At 35.6% G+C, this 22,315-nt stretch overlaps 1 protein-coding gene across 1 annotated transcript in view; it reads left to right on the forward strand.

The window, feature by feature from the left end:
* Window positions 1–22,315, forward strand: part of FH (fumarate hydratase) — a 31,339-nt gene that overhangs the window by 3,868 nt on the left and 5,156 nt on the right. The window contains exons 2-7 of the mRNA XM_081039487.1: window positions 1,763–1,897; window positions 6,000–6,110; window positions 7,611–7,787; window positions 10,117–10,299; window positions 12,246–12,411; window positions 20,601–20,804. Of these exons, the coding sequence (XP_080895613.1) occupies window positions 1,763–1,897; window positions 6,000–6,110; window positions 7,611–7,787; window positions 10,117–10,299; window positions 12,246–12,411; window positions 20,601–20,804 (976 nt within the window). The remainder of the gene's footprint in view (window positions 1–1,762; window positions 1,898–5,999; window positions 6,111–7,610; window positions 7,788–10,116; window positions 10,300–12,245; window positions 12,412–20,600; window positions 20,805–22,315) is intronic.

Below are 22,315 nucleotides of genomic sequence, written 5' to 3' on the forward strand. Positions count from 1 at the left end.
CCAGCTGCTTTTGGTTTACAGAGTAAGAGGCAGGTTGGTATACAGTGGTGTCAATGTAACCAAGCTATGTTAGAGAAAAATCTCAGTGTAACAAGCTATGTTACAGTGGTGTCAATGTAACAAGCTATGTTAGAGAAAAATCTATAAAAGCTCCTTTTATCTACAAGGTAGGGGTACAATTCAAGGGCTTGTTGGGGGCTGATTTAGAGTGACTCCCTCTGTTTCTTGGTTTACGAAGTGATGATAAAAAAGTGGATCCAAGCAGGTTTGGAATCCAACAGTCCAGTTTTGAGTGTTTCAGTCCCCCTTTCTATCTGGGTGATCTGCTGAGATTGTTTAATCGCTCCGAGCCTCAGTGTCTCCTTCTTTAAAGTGGGATGGTAATAGTAAAACCCCTAGCGTGGTTGTGAATGTCAAATAATAATGCGTGTAAAGTGTTGGCCACCTAGCACAGTAAATGCCAGGATATGACTATTTTTATTAGCTTCTCCTTATTGTCTTAGGCCAGTCCTCAGCAGACTTTTCGACATGGAAAAAAATGTGTCTCACTAGTTATATTTCTGCCTAGATACAATGATATTTTTGTTTTCGTGCAATTTAAAAGTCTTTATAACATATACAGGGTTTTGTAAATCAAGTCCCATAACTACAGATTAAGGTTTTCCTTGTCAAAGGACTGTTTCCTTAAAAAAGATTACTTGGCCTGGATTTTTAAATCTTTCGAATCATTGACCATGTTTAATTCATAATTAATGTAAGATGAACATTAATTAGAGCTCTGAGTATTTCCCTGAACTGCATTTGCATTATATGCTTGAAATGTAGGCTTAATATAAAGTATCATGTGTAAATTCCAAATTTCTAGTGTTTTATAGTAAAAATTTTTGCAGTGTTATATTTTTGAGCAGTTATTGACTTTTTTTTATTAGTGTAAGTAGATGTTCTTGGTAGAATCCTAGGTTCTGCATAAAAGGGACTTTGGGGTCTTATTCTGGGTGATGGATTGGCTTCAAGATATAAACTCCCTAAAATCATATGTAAGATTTTGCTTATGTGTATTTACATTCATGTTTATAGAAAGAGGCTCCATAGCTTTCTTCATGTTCCCAAAGGGTTCCATCACCCCGAAAAGATTAAGAACTGACTTAACCCACCTGCCCTTATCTGTACATTTACTTTAATTTGTAAATGAGAAAAGCTGACTTGAGGAAGGTGTAACACAGCAAAGTCTGGAGTACCCATACTGCACTAAGTTATCTCTCATACATAGCATTTGAAGACGACGGCTAAGCTTTGTTTAAATATGTAATATTTTTAAATGTTAAAGTATCATTCTCAGGCCATTTTTTAAAGTTCCCAGTAAAATAAGCATTAAGCTAAGTACATTAACTTGGCCAAAGCTTGTCCGACAATAGGCAAACTCCTAAATTGGAAAAGATTATTTTTGCTTCAAAGGCTTTCTTTGTATTTGCTATCTTTGTATTTGTATTTGCTATCTATTTCTTTGTATTTGCTATGGTATTTGCTATCTGTGTAGTGTATGAATTCTGTAATCTGCCTTTAACATCTATATTAATAAATTTGTGACTGAAATTTCTCAAGAAAAGAGCTGGAGGAGGGGAGCAGAATGAGAATCAAAATGGAAGATTTTGTCTTTGTGGGACTTATGAAGGTTTCTTTTCCCTTACAGCTGATAGGATGTTATTGCTTTTGAGACTTGATTTCTTTTCAAGCTGTAACAGTGCCTTATCTTTATCTTTAGGCTAGCCAAAATTCCTTTCGGATAGAATATGATACCTTTGGTGAACTCAAGGTCCCAAACGATAAGTATTATGGCGCCCAGACTGTGAGGTCCACCATGAACTTTAAGATTGGAGGTGTGACGGAACGCATGCCAGTAAGTGGATTTTGTGGGAATATTGGCTTATCTGGATGAACTAGTCTTTGTTCAAATGAGTACTTCATTTTATAAATAAATACTGGATAGAGTTAAAATGTAGTTATTAGAGAACTTTGTGAGTAATAAGATGTTTCTCTTTCATTAAAATATCAAAGAAGTTTTTGAAGTTCAGTATACCATTTTGAGCTGTGCCTTTGAATGTTTTGGATTTTTATTTGATAGAGCTAACTTGTTTGTCTTTTTATTCTTGCTGGGATTTTTCAGCTTTTCACTAAGATTTTACAGTGTGTAAATGTTTTTCATTTCAATACTTAAATTTTATTTATTTTTTACTGATTCACACTGGTTTTTAAAAATTGATTTAAAAGAAAATAGTTTTTTTTATATTATACTTTCTATCTACTTTGGTATCAATTTCCAAAAAAGTATACACAAATACCTAAAGCTATTATTCTTTATCATGCCTGGCATTTAATAGTGTGTATTTGTTCAGTGCCACATGAATGACTTAATGATGAGAATTTTTTCTGCCATATTTCTTTAAATCTACGGACGACATCAATTAGAGGATACACCAATATGTACCACTAAGAAAGAAAAGGGCTGCCAGTCATGAGATGTCATTGTTCGTAAGACTCATCTTGATTTCAGAGACGTTAAAGTGTGAAAAGCATTAATGAAATACATTACATGTCCTACTGGAGCCCAGCTAGAGTATGAGAAATAGTCCGTGCAGGACTGCAGCATAGGCTAGGAAACCTAAAAAAAGCCAGGCTTCATCTGGTGAGATATTGTTTAACAGTTACCTTCTAAATACACTTGTTATTTTGCAGTCATTGTAGCTTTCATAGTTTAGCTCATTCCTAAGCCTTCAAGACTGAATCTTGACATGGTCATACAATTTTACAGTCGGCAACTGTGTCTTCTTTGAAGAAAATCTCTTTGTTATTGCTACCTTTGGCCAGCTTGGTGGTCAGGTAAACGAACACAGGCTCAGATGACATGGTTGGATGACACAGGGTAGCAACTGATCCAAGAACATTCTCATCTAGTTCAATTTGTGGGACTAGGGAGGTCAGTCCTATCCCATATTGGTGCATGTTTTGAGTTTGCTGCTTGAACCTGCAAAGTATGTGAGTCTGGGGGTGCGTGATTACTGCTGCTCCAGGGACAGGAGAGCTGTTCTTTGTCTGAGAAAGATGGGCACGTGGGGTATCCGTATTGTCACATTTGCCTTCATCTGGATTAATTTCCTGAACTTCATTCAATACTAAACAGGCTATGTGTGCTCGCAGCTGAGTAGTATGAGTACACCCAACCCTTTGTACCTGAGGTTCAAAGGAAAACAAAATTAAATATGGTTATGAACTTCGAATGGGAGTAAATTAAGAATAATGAGACTTTTTTTTCTCTAGTGATACATTTTACCATTTAATTTTAATAGTGTTCAGTGGAACTGTCTGCTGTGACCTCTTTTCCTTTGTAGGGTCCACAGACCTGGGTCAGTCACTCCCTTCAGGTGGCCAGGGCTGATTGACATTTGCTTATGATTTTGGCAGTGGCTTAACCCACCACTGCAGTGTTCTGTGAAATTTACATTCTCATTTGTTTTCATGTTTAAAGTTTTTAAGTTTCTAATCCTATGTGCCATTTGTCTCCATTTCATTTGGGTAAAACACTTACAATGTTTTACTTTTCATTTTTTAAAATGAAAAAAAAAATACATGTTCTGTTTTTATTTCCTTTTCTGTTTGTGCCTTGGTTTATCGTCTCTTTGGCCTAATGTCTTATTCGTTACTCTTTTTTGTTTTTCCATTTCATTTCCCTATGAGAACTGCAGCATCTCTTTTGTAAATTTATTACCCTCTTCCTTACCCTTCTCTCCTTCTGCTCTTTTCCCATTTAAACCAGGTATGGGATCTATACTACAAACTGTATTATTCATTTTGACAGGAACACATTATTTATCTTACCAAAAGTATGTATCATTTCATTGAAACCTCATCATAAGTTACTCAATTTATCCTTTCAAATTTGGTAAGGTGATTTGGGGTAGGAAGTGAAAAGCTTTGCAAACTAAAGTAGTTGAAATCTGATTATATATATCAGAAGCTGTCATCTTTAGAACTCTAGGTTTAAAAAAAATTCTTCCGAGAGAAATTTCCAGTGACTTATTGAATATCAAGGCTTCACTAATTAGAAAATTGTTTTTTGGCTTGATACCCATTCAGTAACTTTATTTCATTCTAATTGGCAGATATTTATTTATTTATTATACAATTGAGAGATAACATATTAGTGTAACATGTACAACATAATGATTCAATATTTGTACACATTGTAGAATGATCACCACAATAAGTCTAGTGAATATTCATCACCATACATAATTACAAAAATGTGTTGTTCTTTTTTTTGATGACTTAATATCTCAGCAACTTTGAAATGTGCAATATAGCATTATTAACTACAGTCACTATACTGTACATTACGTCCCTTTGATGGTTTATTTTGTATCTGGAAGTTTGTGCATTTGACCCCCTCGTCCACTTTACCCACCTTTCACTCCTTCACTCAGCAACCACCAATCTGTCTTCTGTATCTATGAGCTTGGGTTTTTGTTTGTTACGTTTTTTAGGTTCCCCACATAAGTGAGATTATAAGATGTTTGTCTTTCTCTTTCTGATTTACTTCACTTAGCATAATGCTCTAAGGTCTATCATGTGGCAAATGGCAATATTTCATTCTTTTTTATAGCTGAGTAGTACTCCATTGTATGTATACACCACATCTTTTTTATCCATTCATCCATTGATGGACACTTAGGTTGTTTCCATATCTTGGCTATTGTAAGTAATGCTACAGTGAACACCGGGTTGTATATATCTTTTCAAATTAATGCTTTTATTTTTTCAGATACCCAGAAGTGGAATTACTGGATTATATGGTAGTTCTATTTTTAATTTTTTGAGGATCCTCCAAACTGTTTTCCATGGTGGGCACACTAATTTATACTCCCACCAACAGTGCACAAGTGTTCCCTTTTCTCCTCATCCTCGCCAGCACTTGTTATTTCTTGTGTTTTTGATAATAGCCATTCTAACAACTGTGAGGTGCTATCTCATTGTGGTTTTGATTTGTATTTCTCTGATGATTAGTGATGCTGAGCATCTTATCTTGTGCCTTTTGGCCATTTGTTTGTCTTTTTCGGGAAAATGTCTATTCAGATCATCTCCCCCTGTTTTGATCAGATTGTTTGTTTTTTGCTCTTGAGTTGTATAAGTTTTTTATTTTGGATATTATCTTCTTAGATGATTAGATAGATGATTTGCAAATATTTTTTTTCCCATTCAATAGTTTGCTTATTTATTTTGTTGAAGACTTCCTTTTCTGTGTGGAAGCTTTTAAGTTTGATGCTCTTGCTTGTTTATTTTTGCTGTCGTAGCCTGTGCTTTTGGAGGCAATCCAAAGAAAATCATCACCAAGACTGATGTCAAGGAGCTTACCTCATATGTTTTCTCCTAGAAGTTTCGTGGTTTTAGGTCTTACACTCAAGTTTAATCCATTTTGAGTTAATTTTTGTGTGTGGTGTAATCTTTTGTGTGTGGCTGTCCAGTTTTCCCAATAGCATTTTGCTACTTTTCTTTCTTTTTGTATGCTATTTTTATTTTTTTTAAGAGAAGGAAAAATTATAATGTAGCATGGAATCCAATGAGGAAAAATAATTGTGATTGCTGGTGAAATGATTAAGTACTATTTGTTTTTGCAATATGAAATAAGCACATATACATTATAAGGTATAAAAATAGGATGAGTGATACATTGTATATGTGTGAATATTTGTGTGTGGCATACACACGTGTACATAAAGAATCAATGTATTTGCTTTTGTTTGGCTTCCTAAACAAATAGATACATGGTGAATCTTGGTTTATTATATACCTATCTATAAACTTTATATCCTAATCCTTTTAGAGTTATAGTATTACTTATGTTGTTGTTTTACATACAATTTTTGCACTAGCATAAAATAGTGATCTTAAACTTTCTTGCTTAACTAAAATTGCGAATCTGAGGTGTTTTTTCTGATTGATTTTAGATCCCAGTTATCAAAGCTTTTGGCATCTTGAAGCGAGCAGCTGCTGAAGTAAACCAAGATTATGGTCTCGATCCAAAGATTGCTAATGCAATAATGAAGGCAGCAGATGAGGTAGGAGGAGGTGATAAGTGTGTTTACTTAATGTCATCAGACCCATGTCATCCCCCTGATGATAAGCTCTGGTAGGAGGAAGGGACACCATGAATTCTTGAGTTAATAAATTAAAAGGTAGGATGGCAGCGTTGTTGTAGGGAAGGGTATTAATATGGTACTTAACATACTGTGGCAAAATTTGTGGATGATCTTATTTTTGATTCTCTTCACTTTTATATAGTTTAAAGAAAACTTTTTGAAGAGTGACTGTTTAAATTTACATATTTGATTTATTTTGTGTATAAATGATTCATTTAAAAACTAGTTAGTGATTTCATAATAGGTTGGAGAATGTAATTTCACTAATGCACTAATAAAAATCTAAAGGAGGAATTCAGATATAACAGTATAAAAAGTCTATACAAAATGTTGTTCATTGCAGTACTATAATAACAAATTAGGCAGTATCCAACCATAGCACTTGCTTATGTTATATTATGATGCCATAGAAATTAGTTTTTTAAAGAATGTCATAGAACAAGCTTACCATGTAAGAAGTAGGGTGGGGGAAAGGTAGCAACATATATGTGTTTTATGATCCTAATTTTGTTTAGGAAAAAAATGAACAGAAAATGTGTCTTTTTATATATACATATACACTTCCATTGCTTGGCGTAGAGACTGGAAGGAGATGCCAAAATGCTGGTAGTCATTATTTCTGAGGGATGGAACTGTGATGACTATACTTTTCTTAGTTCTCAAAATTTCTACACTGATCACCTGTGTTTTTATAACTAGGAAAAAAGTTTTACTTCAAAGTGAACCAGTTGTTTAAGGCAATAGATTTCTAAAGTGCATGATAATTTTTTTATAGCTGAAATCATTTCAGAAGATGAAGTTAAGCACCCACTCTTTTAGATAGTTGACAATCCAAAACTAACACATTAATTGAAAGTATAAAAATATGACAAAAATAGGAACAAATCTGGACTGTGTTTGTCTCTGTGCTTGGCTGTCGCTCCTCATTGGACATCTGTGTGGTGAAGTAGCTATTAGTGTACTCACACTTTCAAGTCAGCAGTTTGTTATCATGCTGACTCCAGCTATGACATCTGTTGGACATTCCTGCTGAACAACAGTAAATGTATCTAAAGACTAAACAGTTTGCCAGCCTTAACAGGTGCTCTATCTGGATGATAGTAGAGGAGACAGTTGGAGAAACAGAACAAAGGTGGCTTTGATTCCGTTTTCATTTGGAATCAGTGAAATTGTTATGCCACGCACAATGATCTTTCCCTTTTTAATGTAGTGGGTGGAATGAGCAATGCGGCAGAAGCTTAGATTTGCTGGATGGACAACCACGAACTGTGTGGCACCATCACTAAGTCATTTAGCATATTAAAAAAGTGAACATCTTTAAAACAGTACTATAAATGAGGCCAGCTCAATCGGACTTGATTAAAATAGCTAAATATTCTTATTTTAAAATTTACCTTTTTTTAACATTTTGTTCTGCAGGTAGCTGAAGGTAAATTAAACGATCATTTCCCTCTTGTGGTGTGGCAGACTGGATCAGGAACGCAGACAAATATGAATGTAAATGAAGTCATTAGCAATAGAGCAATTGAAATGCTAGGAGGTGAACTTGGTAGCAAGAAACCAGTGCATCCCAACGATCATGTTAATAAAAGCCAGGTCAGTATTTTATCTCCACTTTTCTTTGTTATAAATTGAAAAGAATACCTGAGATTTGTTTTGTCACACAGGTGTTAGCTTTTTGGCAAGGAGGGTTCATTCTGCTTATATTCCTTAATGGAAAGGACTTATGTGTTCTTCTTATCTCTTTCAGGAGTCTTGGGTCTAATGTCTTAAACTTCGTATCACTTTTAGGGAAAAAAAATCACTTTTAGCACACCTGAATTTAGTACATATGGATATTTTTGTTTTATTTTTTTTATCTCTTGGTTTTTAAATAGTTTAAATTTCTTAAAGAATTGCAAGGATACTTTAAAGAGTTCCTGTCCATCCTCCACCCAGCTTCCCTTAATCTTAAACATTTTATGTAACTCTGGTACATTTATCACACCAAGAAATTGACACTGGTACAATATTCATAACTAAATAGACTTTACTAGGATTTCTCTAGTTTTCTACCAAAGTCCTTTTCTCTTCCAGAATCCAGTCAAGACTACACATTGCATTTAGTCACATCCCTTTAGTCTCCTCCAATTTGTGACAGTCTGTTTTTTGTCACTTTTGAAAGTAGTGATCAGGTATTTTGTAGAATGTCCCTCAGTTTGGGTTTGTCTGATTTTTTCTCATGATTAGACTGAAACTATGGACTTTTGAGATGATGATTAGAGAAGCGAAGAGCTCTTCTCATTGTATCACATCACGGGTACACGATTACAACATACCAGTAACTACCAGTACTGGTGACGTTAACTTTAATCACATGATGAAGACGGTGTCTGCCAGGTCTCTCCACCTCCCATTCTCTGTTAGAAGTGAGTCACCGAGACCTGCCTGTACGCCAGGCTCTACACTTAAGCGTCACTTCCTGCAGGGAGGAAATGTCAAGAAACTTTTGGACATGTGTTAAAATCACTACAGAATTAATAGATAACTTTGAGGTTATGCAAATGTCCTCTTTCTCCTTAAACTTTATCCATGAATTTTAGCATTCATCAGTGGATCTTGCCTAAAAGCAATTCCAATTGTGTTATAGTAGTGATTTCCTATTCCTCTCATTTTTCCTATATTAATTAAATATTTTCTATAAAGAAGATTTGTCCTCTCCCAACATTTGTACATTCAATCATTTATATCAGTATGGATTCATGAATATTTTATTCTTGGGATTATAATCCAATAGTTTTGTTATTTATGTTGTTGCCCAGAGTTTTCCAGTTTTGGGTGCTCTATCTTTTGGCTCCTGTGTACTGTGGACATGCCATCATCCTTTTAAAAAAAAGAAAAACAATTTATTTACTTTTTTACACTGCATGACACTCCAGGTTCATCGTGTTGTATTTTCTCTGCCCTGGCCCCCATAACCACCCATTTTTCCAAGGAACTCTTAGAGAATCTTATTAGAAAAATGACATTTAGAAACTAAGATCAGGGTACTAAGTGTAATTTAATATATTTTTAAGTATTAAGGAGTTTTTTTTTTCACATAAATTCATTGTATGAAGGATTTTTCAAACCCAATGAGTGCTTTTAAAAATGAATTTATCTTTTATACGTACTGAAATCTGAAATCTGCTTCAGAATAATTCAGTGTATATGGTCAGGTGGAAGAATGAGGTGTATTTATAGATGAAACAAGATTGACTATATGCTGACAATTATTTGAATTTTAGTGAAAGGTATACAAATGTTCATTATATCATTTATCCTACTTTTGTAAGCAGTTTGACATTTTTCATAATGAAAAGTTGGAAAAACAAATAATGAATGTGTTTTTAAATAGCATCATAATTTAAAAGTACAGAGTTACAATTGAGGAAAAAGCATAGAGTTTAGACTACCTGGTCAGATCCCAGTTCTGCTAGTCCTGAATATTTTGGCAATTCATATAATTTCTTTGACAGCTAGGGTTTCCCATTTTGAAAGTGGTGACTTACCTCATAGAATTTTCCTCAAGTTTAATAAATAAAGAAATGTTTATAAAAGACTATGCACTGTATAACTGTAAGCTATTTTATTGCTATCCTTACAGGCACTGTTAATTGTACTTCTCTATTTCTTGCTGGATATAATAATATATATTCATTGTAGGTGATATATATATATATACACACACACACTACAGTTCTAAGTACATTCCATAAAGGAAACCAGGTTGCTCTTTCTTTGATGCTGAGGGACCTATGACTTGCCACACAGAAATGTAATTAAGTACTAACCATGCTGATTTATAAGTAGTCATTTAGTGAGATTTTTAATTGAGACATTTCAAGTTTGGTTTTTGTTGCCTCTGATTTAATATTTTATATTTCTTTTGAAAAATTTCCAACAGAGCTCAAATGATACTTTCCCAACCGCCATGCACATTGCTGCTGCCCTGGAAGTTCACAAAGTACTGCTGCCTGGACTCCAGAAGCTCCATGATGCTCTCGAGGCAAAATCCAGGGAGTTTGCCCAGATCATCAAAATTGGGCGCACTCACACACAGGATGCCGTGCCACTCACTCTTGGGCAGGTATAGGCGTGTGGTCAGATTTGACTCAGTCAGGGGCTGGTACAAATGGCCAGGGTATCACCTGCTAAATCATACTAGTTTAAAAGGCCAAGTTTATCCCAGTTCAGTTCAGTGACAGATTGTTTTGAGCTAACCAGCCAGTGGTTTGTAGTAACATCACGCAGGGAAAGGTCAGAGCATGAGTCTGTGAGCCACACTCCAATCAGTCTGCTCAGGGTCTGGTCTTTGCTTTGCTGTGTACCAGCTGTTGGACCTTAGGAAAACTATTTAGCCTTTCTGTGCCTCAATTTTCTGAGCTGTCAAATGAGGAACATAATATCTCATAGGATAGTTGTGAGGTTCAAATAAGGTGATGAATGTAGAGTGCTTGGAACTATGCCTGACACATGGGAAGCACATACTGGTGTTAGCTGTCGTCACCATCATCACCATCATCATCATCTCTTACTCTAAATTAGGAGGTGCTTCAACCATTAATTTGAAAATGCTTAAATGAAGCATATCTTACTCTTTAAAATTGTTTTGGCCACATGTGAAAGAGGTATTACTGTCTTCATAATACCAGAAAGTATTTTTATGTGTTATCAGTCCTTAAAGAATATCTAATAGTGTGTATCACAAAGGAAATGTAATGAAATACAAGGAACAGTTTTTGTCTTAGTAAGCTCACTCCAGTTTGAGAGCCAGGACATAGACAAATTATATATCAAGACGTGGTTATATATGCCAAGTATAAATGATACTTATCAAATGATAGTTTTGTAGAAATTGAGGTGAAGGTGAGAATCTAGCTAATGCTGATTTACTGCTCTTTGTAGTCTTGTTCAAACGATAGCAAACACTGCAGAGCTTGATTTAGTTTAATTTTATCACAGAAGGAATGAAGAAAACTTGGAATGATTAAGTGAAATACAGATAATCTGACTAAATTGAGCCCACTAAATTAGGTTACCTCTTAACGCTGTGTCTTATTTCTCTTTGTGTCATTGGTTCTTAGTAACATGCATAATTTCTAAGGTGATGCAGTATATGTCTTTGAAAATGTCTGGTATCCTTCTGGCTTCTAATTCTTTTCCTTTTTGTGTGTGTCACATGTTGGAAAACCGCTGTGCTCAGGTCCATTTGGGCCGTGACTCTGCCTTCTATGGAAAATCATCATTCTTCCTATTATAACAAAAAGTTATGTTTTTCAGTTTGACTTTATCTTATCAGGAACATTTATATTTATTTTTATTAGAATTGTCTTTTGAGTTGGTGCAGTTTTTTCCACAATGAAAATACATTTATTGAGTGAATCCAGCTGGTATATGTATCAGATGGGTCAGGTCTACCTGAAAAAAGTTGTGTCTTCTAAAATGTTTTCTTTAGAGCAGTATGAAATCCTAATAAATAATAAAAAATATTCATAGATTTTCAGTGTTTTTAGACAGGAAAAAAGATAGATTGAATGTAACCACGTATCCTGGCTTGCTATAAAATATCCTGATATTCCCTATCAGGATTTTAAACTGAAATTGGATAATATTTCTATGTTTGCATTTTTCTTGAGAGGATTCAGGTTTTTTCTTTCCCAAAGTTGTCTGGGATACACCAAAAAATAAGAAATAACTTGCAAATAAACCAGTAACTTAATGTAGTAAAGTCATTCTTTTTTTGAAGTTTATTTCGTCTATGTTGTTTTTCTTTGCTTTCTATTAAAAGACTAGATGATAAACAGGCTGCATGTTATCATCAGGGGCATTGTCCTACCTCATAGGTTTATAAAAATTCATTCTTTCCTTCACTTTGCTCATCATATGAACTAAAATAGTGTGAATACCACATGAGTAACTTATAATTTAGTGCCAGAAATGTATTTTAGGAAAACTTCTACTTAATGCAGTTGGAGTAACTTCTAAGTCAAGAGTAAATTATATATTCTCACTTTAATTTCTTTCTCTTTTCAGGAATTTAGTGGTTATGTTCAACAAGTGAAATATGCAATGACGAGAATAAAAGCTGCCATGCCAAGAATCTATGAGCTGGCAGCTGGAGGCACTGCTGTCGGAACTGGCTTAAATACTAGAATTGGCTTTGCAGAAAAGGTTGCTGCAAAGGTGGCTACACTCACAGGTCAGTGATAATATGAATTAGTCATTTTTATCAGTCTATATATTTTCTGGGTGTTTTTGCTTTAAATTTTTGCAAATTTAAAATTACAAATAATATTTTCCCATCAAACACGTGTTTTATTTTAGGAGTGTTTTTTTCTACTTTATACCATTGTGGTTAGAAAAGATACTTTGGTATGATTTCAGTCTTCTTGAGTTTGCTAAGACTTGTTTTGTTGCCCTAAAATATGGTCTATCATAGAAAATGTTGCATGTCTACTTGAAAAGAATGTGCATTCTGCTATTGTTGGATAGAATGTTCTGTATGTGTCTGTTAGAGCTTTTTGCTCTGCAGTGTTGTTCAAATCTACTGTTCCCTTGTTGATTCTGTCTGGATAATCCATCCATTGTTGAGAGTGGGATATTAAAGTCCTAAAGTATTATAGTAGTGCTGTTTATTTATCTTTTTAGCTCTGCTAGATTTTGCTTTATATTTTTTGGTACTCCAATGTTGTGTGCATAAGTATTTACAATTGTTATATCTTCTTGATGTATTGGTCCCAATATCATTACATAATGACCTTCTTTGTCTCTTTTTACCATTTTTTTTTCTTAAAATCTATTTTGTCTGATGTAAGTATTGCTTCTTTTGCTTTTTTTCTGATTGCCATTTGAATGAAATGTCTTTTTACATCTATTCACTCTCAGCCTATTGTGTGTCTTTAAGTCTAAAGTGAGTCTCTTGTAGATACCGTGTTTCCCAGAAAATAAGACCTAGCCGGACAATCAGCTCTACTGCGTCTTTTGGAGCAAAAATTAACATGAGACCTGGTATTATATTATATTACATTACATTATATTACATTACATTACATTATATAAGACCCAGTCTTATATTATAGTAAAATAAGACCAAGTCTTGTATTAATTTTTGCTTCAAAAGATGCATTACAGCTGATTGCCGGCTAGGTCTTATTCTAGGGGAAACATGGTAGCATATTGTTTTTTGGTTTTTTTTTTAATCCATTCATCTATTCTGTGTCGTTAATTGGAGTATTTAATTCATTTACATTTAAAATAATTGTTATAGGTAAGGACTTTATTGTCAATTTTCTGGTTATTTTGTAGATCCGTTGTTCCTTACCCTGCTGTCTTTTTTTAATGTTTTGATACCTTTTGTTATCATCAGTAGCTTTGACTTCTCTATCATGTTCTTTTGTATAATCATTACAGGATTTTTGCTTGTGGTTACCATGAAGCTTACATAAAATATCTTAAACTTATAACACCTCATTTTAAACTGGTAACAACTTAACTTCAATAGAATTTGTAAGCTTTACACTTTTACTTCTCCACCCCCTAAGATTTTAATGTTATTTTGTTACAATTTACATTTTTTTATATTGTGTAACTAATAACAGAGTATTGTAATTATGCTTATTTTTAAGCACAGTTCATAGATCTCCATTTCTTTATGGTCGGTAATTGGAGCTTTATTAGTTTCCTTTGGCTGTGTCACATTTACCTGATTTTTCATGAATCTTGATTCCTTTCACTGGTATCTGCTCATGTTTTTTCATGCATTTTTAAAAATTACATTGACATTCAATATTATATTAGTTTCATATGCACAGCTTAGTGGTTAGAGTTTTATGTAATTTATGAAGTGATTGCCCCTGATAAATCTAGTACCCATCTGGCACCATGCATAGTTATTACAATATTATTGACTATATTCCCTATGCTGTACTTTACATCCCCCTGACTATTTTGTAAATACCAATTTGTACTTCCTCATCCCATCATTTTTCTCACCCAACACCCCAACCCCACTCCCATCTGGCAACCATCAGTTCGTTCTATGTATCTAAGATTCTGTTTCTCTTTTGTTTGTTCATTTATTTTGTTCTTTAGATAACATATATAAGTGAGATCATATGGTATTTGTCTTTCTCTGTCTGACTCATTTTACTTAGCAAAATACCCTCTAGGCCCATCCATGTTGTCACAAATGGTAAGATTTCATTTTTTTAATCTCCAAGTAATATTCTATTGTATATATGTACCACATCTTCTTTATCTAATCATCTATTGATGAGCAGTTATGTTGCTTCCACATCTTGGCTATTGTACATAATGCTGCAGTGAACATAAGAGTGCCTATATCTTTTTGAATTAGTGTTTTGGATTTCTTCAGATAAGTAACCAGTAGTTCTGTTTTTAAATTTTTGAGTAACTTCCATACTGTTTTCCATAGTAGCTGCACCAATTTGCAATCCCACCAACAGTGCACAAGAGTTCCCTTTTCTCCATATCCTCACCACTGCTTGTTGTTGGTTGATTTATTGATGATGGCCATTCTGACAGGTGTAAGGTGATATCTCATTGTGGTTTTGATTTGCATTTCTCTGATGATTAGTGACCTTGAGCATCTTATCATATGTCTGTTGACCGTCTCTGTGTCCTCTTTGGTGAAATGTCTATTCAGGTCCTCTGCCCATTTTTCAATTGGATTGTTTGGGTTTTTTTGATGTTGAGTTGTATAAGCCCGTATAAATGTTGAATATTAACCCCTTATCAGATGTATCGTTGGCGAATATCTTCTCCCATTGAGTAGGTTGTCATTTAGATTTGTTGATGGTTTCCTTTGCTGAGCAAAAATGTTTCAGTTTGATGTAGTCCCATCATTTTCTTTTTTCTTGTTTTTCTATTACCCAAAGAGGTAAATCAGAAAAAAATATTACTAAGAGCAGTGTCAGAGAGTTTACTGCCTATGTTATCATTTAGGAGTTTTGTGGCTTCTGGTCTTACATTTTCTTTAATCCATTTTGAGTTTATTCTTGTATATGGTGTAAGAATGTGGTCTGGTTTCATTTGTTTTGTATGTGCCTGTCCAATTTTCCCAGCACCATTTATTGAAAAAACAGTCTTTACCCCATTGTTTATTCTTGCCTCCTTTGTCATAGCTAATTGACCATAGGGGTGTGAGTTTATTTCTGGGCTTTCTGTCCTGTTCCATTGATATATATGTCTGTTTTTAAACCAGTACCGTGTTGTTTTGATTACTGTAGCTTTGTAGTATAGTTTGATATCAGGTCGTGTGATATCTCAATTTTGTTCCTCTTTCTCAAGATTGCTGTGGTTATTCAGAGTCTTTTGTGGTTCCAAACAAATTTTAGGATTTTGTTCTAATCTGTGAAAAAGGCCATTGGTATTTTGATAGGAATTACACTGAGACTGTGGGTTACTTTGGGTAGTATAGCTATTTTAACGGTGTAAATGACTCCTATCCATAAGCATGGTATATGAGTCCATTTATTTGCATCTTCTTCAGTTTCTTTAATGTCTTATAATTTTTTGAGTGCAGGTCTTTTACTACCTTGGCTAATTTATTCCTATATTTTTTTTTCCATACAATTGTAAATAGGATTGTTTTCTTAATTTCTCTTTCTGATAGTTTGTTGTACACTTGAAATTATGTAATTTCATTAACAATTGTCATCCCAATAAATTAAAAAAAAGAAAGATAATAAACCATAACTGTATATAAAATCATAAAAAAGTGCAACCGATTTCTGAATATTAATTTTCTATCCTGCTGCTATACTGAATTCATTTATCAGTTCTAACAGTTTTTTGTTGCAGTCTTATAATTCTCTGTGTATAGTATCATGTCATCTGCAAATCATGACAGTTTTACTTCTTCCTTTCCAGTTTGGATGCCTTTTATTTCTTTGTCTTTTCTGATTGCTGTGTCTAGGACTTCCACTAATATGTTGAATAAAAGTGATGAAAGTGGACATCCTTGTCCTGTTCCATCTTAAGCAAAACACGTTTAGCTTTTCCTTGTTAAGTATGACATTAGCTGTGGGTTTGTTGTATATGGCCTTTATTATATTGAGATATGTTCCCTCTGTCACCACTTTTCTGAGAGTTTTTATCATAAATGGATGCTGGATTTTGTCAAACACGTTTTCTACATCTATTGATATGATCATATGATTTATATCCTTCATTTTGTTTATGTACTGTATTATGTTAATTGATCTGCGGATATTGAACCAATCTTGCATCCCAGGAATAAATCTTACTTGATCAGGGCATACGATCTTTTTAACCTATTGTTGAGTTTGGCTTGCTAAAATTTTGTTGAGAATTTTTGCATCTATGTTCATTAAGGCTATTGGCCTTTAATTTTCTTTTTTTAAAATAGTGTCTTTGTCTGGTTTTTGAGTCAGGGTAATGCTGGCCTTGTAAAATGAACTGGGGAACCTTCCCACCTTTTGAATTTTTTGGAATAGTTTGAGAGTAAAGGTGTTAATTCCTGTTTGATGTTTGGTGAAATTCACCTGTGAAGCCATCTGATCCAGCTCTTTTGTTTGCTGGGAGCTTTTTGATTACTGATTCAAAATTTGTTGGTAGTAATCAGTATGTTCATATTTTCTGTTTCTTCTTGACTCTGTCTTGGAAGATTGTATGGTTCTAGGAATTTATTCATTTCTTTCATATTGCCCAATTTGTTGGCATATAATTGTTAGAATTATTTTCTTATAATCCTTTGTATTTCTCTAGTGTCAGTTGTCACTTATCCACTTTCATTTCTGATTTTATTTATTAGAGTTTTCTTTTTTCTTGCTGAGTTTGGTTAAAGTTTTATCAATTTCATATTTTTAAAGAAACAGCTCCTGGTTTCATTGATCTTTTGTATTTTTTTAGACTCTATTTTATTTATTTCCTCTCTGATTTTATTTTCTTCCTTCTGCTCACTTTGGGCTTGGTTTGTTGTTCTTCTTATAGTTCCTTTAGATATAAGGATAGATGGTTTATTTGAGATTTTTCTTGTTTCTTGTGGTGTTAGGCCTATATTGTTATGAATTTTCCACTTAGGACTACTTTTGCTGTGTACCATAGATTTTGACTTGGTGATGTTTTCATTTTCATTTGTTTCAAGGTATCTTTTTTCCTTGATCTCATTGTCAGCCCATTCATTGTTTAGTAGCATGTTATTTGGCCTCCATATGTTTGTGTGTTTTTCAGTTTTGTCCTTGTATTTGATCTCTAGTTTCATACCATTGTCACAGGAGAAGATGCTTGGTATGATTTCAGTCTGTTTATATTTATTGAGACTTGTTTTGTGGCCTGACATGTGATCTGCCCAGGAAAATATACCATGTGCATTTGAAACGTATGTGTATTCTGTTGCTTTGGGGTGAAGTGTTCTAAAAAATACCAATTAAATCCTTGTTTTCTACTGTGTCATTTGAGACCTCTGTTTGCTTGTTGGTTTTTGTCTGGAAGATCTATCCATTGATATCAGTGGGGAGTTAAAGTCCCCTGCTATGACTATTACGTTCAGACTCTTTCTTTACATCCATCAGTATTAGTTTTGAGTGCATAACTTTTGTCTGCTATAAGTATTGCTACTCTAGCTTTTTTAAAACATTTCTATTTGCATGAAATATCTTTTTCTATCCCTTTACTTTCAGTCTGTGTGTGTCTTTCAATCTGAAGTGGGTCTCTTGTAGACAGCATATGTATGAATCTTGATTTTTTTATCCATTCAGCCATCCTTATGTCTTTTGATTGGAGCATTTAATCCATTTATATATTCCCCCCCCCCCTTACTTCCACCTCACCCCCACCCACTCCGGTTCAAGCCATTGTTTCTCAGTCTAGTTGTGTAGGACACAGCTCCCTGGCCCATGCTGGTATTATGAGCCTTACATTCCCCCCGGCTGAGGCAGTTGGTCACAAGTCGTGGGTCGGCTGCTCACAGCACCTCAGGGTAGCTCTTACGGCTGCTGGTCACTCACACTGACTGCCGGTCACTCACGCTGACTGCCGGCCACTCATGCTAGCCATTGGCCACTCATGGCAGCACACAGTAGCCCACGGCTGCACACAGCAGCTCACTCTGTCTGCGGGCCACTGACACTGGCTGCTGGTCACTCACCCTGGCCACTGGCCACTCATGGAGGCACACAGCAGCCTGCAGCAGCACACAGCTGCCCATGGCAGCTCACGCCAACCTCCGGCTGCTCACAGGAGCCCACTCCAGGGAGAGCTGTTGTTCACAATCTTAAGTGTAGAGGGCGCAGCTTACTAGCCCATGTGGGAATCAAGCCGTTGACCTCGACGTTAGGAGCACGACGCTCCAACCACCTGAACCACCAAGCCAGCCCTCCATTTATATTTTTAGTGATTATTGATAGGTACATAGTTATTGCCATTTTGTTATTCATGTTTCTGTCACCCCCCCTTTTTCTTCTTAAAGAAGTCCCTTTAACATTCCTTGTAATACTGGTTTGGTGGTGATGAACTCCTTTAGCTTTTTCTGGTCTGGGAAGCTCTTTATTTGTCCTTGGATTCTAAATAATAGCTTTGCTGGGTAGAGGAATCTTGGTTGTAGGTCCTGACTTTTCCTCACTTTGAATATTTCATGCCTATCCCTTGTAGCCTGCAAAGTTTCTGTTGTGAAACCTGCTGACTGTTTATGGGAGCTCCTTTGTAGGTAAGGAACTGCTTTTCTCTTGCTGCTTTTAAGATTCCCTCTTTGTTTTTAACCTTTGACATTTTCATTTTGATGTGTCTTGGTGTGGGCCTGTTTGGGTTCATGTTGTTTGGGACTCTCTCTGCTTCCTGAGCTCGTATGTCTACATCCTTCACCAGGGTAAGGAAGTTTTCTGTCATTATTTTTTCAAATTGGTTCTGAATTCCTTGCTCTCTCTTCTCCTCCGGTATCCCTATGATGGGAATGTTGCTACACTTGATGTTATCTCAGAGGTGCCTTAAACTATCCCCATTTAAAAAAATTCTTTCTGCTGTTCCGATTGGGTATTATTTGCTACCTTTTCTTCAGAATTTCAGGTGTGAACTCAGCCTGCCAAGATCCATGCCGATTGTTGCAAGTCCTTCCCCCCTTCTGCATCACAGATTCCCAGTGGTTGCGCTCTGCAGATTCCTCTGCAATCTGCATGGTGGGGCTCCCGCAGAGTGACCCACATGCTTGGGAGGAGGGGCTGGGTGTTCTGTCTGGGTTCTCTTTTCCCGCTGGAAGAACTGGATGCTCAGGGGAGATCGTACCATGTGGTGCTGCTATCCTGGGGAAGGGGCAGTGTGGCCGATGCATAGCCACTTCTCTTACCTTTCTAGTGCCGTCTGTCTTGGTCTTCAGCCTCCCCCGAGTACTATGATTCTCTTGGCGGTGTCTTGATTTTGAAGAGTTGTTAATCCCTCTCTTGTGAGGGGGAGCTAAGTTGGGAACAGCCTATGTCACCATCATGGTGACATCACTCATGCAGTTAAAATCGATCCATGCTAGCGGTGTGACTATCTATTGGTATTTAATTATTTCTCTTTAAAACTGTTTTGAATACTTATTTTCAAAACAGTCAATACCGACACCTGGTTTAGGAATTCATTTGAATGATAAATATGTTGTAAATATTGACAGACTTAATTTTGTTTTCTATGGCATGCTGTGATATTTCTATGAACTAATGACCTTTTTGAATCCTGTCGTTCCTTTAGTAAAGTCCTATACTCTCGATAATGATAACAATTGTTACACCCAAGTTATCATGTCTAGAAAACTTACTAAGATACAGATGTTACCAGAGGATTAGCGTAGAGATAATTATACAATGCTCATTATTGCTTAGTCAGAGAGATTTGTTTTTAAATCAAGAAGAATAGTATTATAGGGTTTAGAATATGTAGATCTTTAAAATTTTGAACATAGGAGAGATTGGCTGAGATTGTCTAACGCATTTTGGCTCCCTAATCTCTCAGAGGATTTTGTGGGCCCTTGGAGAGAGGAGAGAATAGCATGGGGATGTGGGGGTAGAATTGTATTAGGAAAGGAGTTTGGAATAAAGCAGAGTGAATTTTACCTACTTTTCATCTTTACTCAAGAGTAGGCATCATACACACGTGTTTGCAGTAGGATGGTGTTTTTTTTTTCCGATGTATTTACAGTACTTGATTTTTCATCCTTAAATGTGCTAGTATTACCAGATTCTTTCTACTTCTTCAGGACTTTTTAAAGAAATGTAGACAAAGGTTTGGTCTTAAACAATTTTTTTCTGAAGTAAAATTTTTATTGTTCTATTTCTGGTTTTTATATACTGCACTTTCTGTTTAACTTGCTGATATTAGAAAATCATTTAATTGTACCTGTTAACTCATACAGGTTATTATTTTTTTCTTCAGGCTTGCCTTTTGTTACAGCTCCAAATAAATTTGAAGCTCTGGCTGCTCATGATGCTTTGGTAGAGCTAAGTGGAGCCATGAACACTACTGCTTGCAGTCTGATGAAGATTGCAAATGATATTCGTTTTCTGGGTTCTGGTCCTCGTTCTGGTCTGGGGGAACTGATTTTACCTGAAAATGAACCAGGAAGCAGTATCATGCCAGGTAATCACATAGCTGGTAAATGTTGGAGCTGGGACTCGACTAGAACCCAGGGACTCTTATCTACAGAGCATGTCTCCTTTTTGGGATCCCATGATCCCAAAGATGGATGGAGACACGTGCGGCACACTAGTTTCAGAAGGTCTTTTTGGGTCTACTTTGATCACGACTTCAGAGAACATCACCCAACAATATAGGAAAAAAAGAATTTTTGTTAGTAGCATGCATTTTGATTTCCACATTGGAAAATGTATAATAGTTCTGTCTTTCCCAATCCGCTACCAAGAGAGTTCTAGAACAGGCTATTAAAGTGATCAGCATGGATTGAATACAAATAAATTCTACTAAACGCGTATTTAATTTTTGGCTTTGGGGCAGTGACACAGACGTTGGACGTCTGGATTCCAGCAAGTCATTTGACAGACGCACATGATGTTCATTGAATCCAGTGAAGTGTGGGCAGTACTGGTAGATGGGTGTCGCTGGGAGCACAGTGACACTTAAGTAGTGGCTAATGAGTTGACTTCAAACTGGACGAATATCTTGGTGTCGAGCTGAAGGATTCTGCCCCTTCACCACTTTGCTGGTGACTGAGGGTGACTGTAGAGAATACATGCTAATCAGGTTAGAAGATAACGAAGCTGAGATAGCACTGCGCCAAATAACAGAATTGAGATTCATAAAGGCCTCTGTAGGTTGGACTAAAACTGACAAGGTGACTTCTAATGATGAAAAAGAAAGACCTGAGTAGATTATTTTAAATCTGTGCATGTATAGAATGAGAAGAGATTTGATTTTAAAGTATTTCATGCTGAAAAATGACATGAGTTTAGTTGATTGCAAATTCAAGGCGATTGCCTGAGAAAAGAGAAATTCAGAGTTACAGAAAAGGAAATAATCTTCCCCCAGTGTGTTGCTTTGTGTTGCTCAGAGGAATCTGGGGTGTTTGGTCAAACTTGAGCTTGTCAGAGGAGTGTTCCCAGGGGTGGGGTCCTGGAGATTCATATGATGAATAGGAAAATTCTGGCTTACTGTCGTCCTGTGAGAAGCCTCCCAAGTGCGGTGAGGGGCCTCTTATAACTGTTCCCACAGCGGCCCGCACTCGTCTGTCTTTGCCCCTGATGTGTTGTAATCGCCAGCGCTCTCTCCCTAGCCTCCAAGTTCTGCAGGGTAGGGCCTGCACCTTTCTCACATATCATTGTATATTCAATACCTGGCTTTATAAACATTTCTAGAATGAATGAAAGCCAGGAAGGTAGAACTGCATTTTATGTATGGTTGCAGGTACTCATTACTTATTACGCAGTAAACATTAAATGATTCAGTTTGTGGCTACCCATCAATCCCCTTGCATTGGTTGGTTTGTTTCATGAAATCAGCACTGATTGTTGGGGCCTTGCTTTATTATATGTCTTACTTTATTTTTATTATTATTTATTTTTGGACTGAAAAACTTTATTTACAACTTAGTAAACAAAAAAGTTCATATATATAATTATGCTATTTGTTGAGAT

Source organism: Rhinolophus hipposideros (assembly GCF_964194185.1).
Source record: "Rhinolophus hipposideros genome assembly, chromosome: 26".
Classification (NCBI taxonomy): Eukaryota; Metazoa; Chordata; class Mammalia; order Chiroptera; family Rhinolophidae; genus Rhinolophus; species Rhinolophus hipposideros.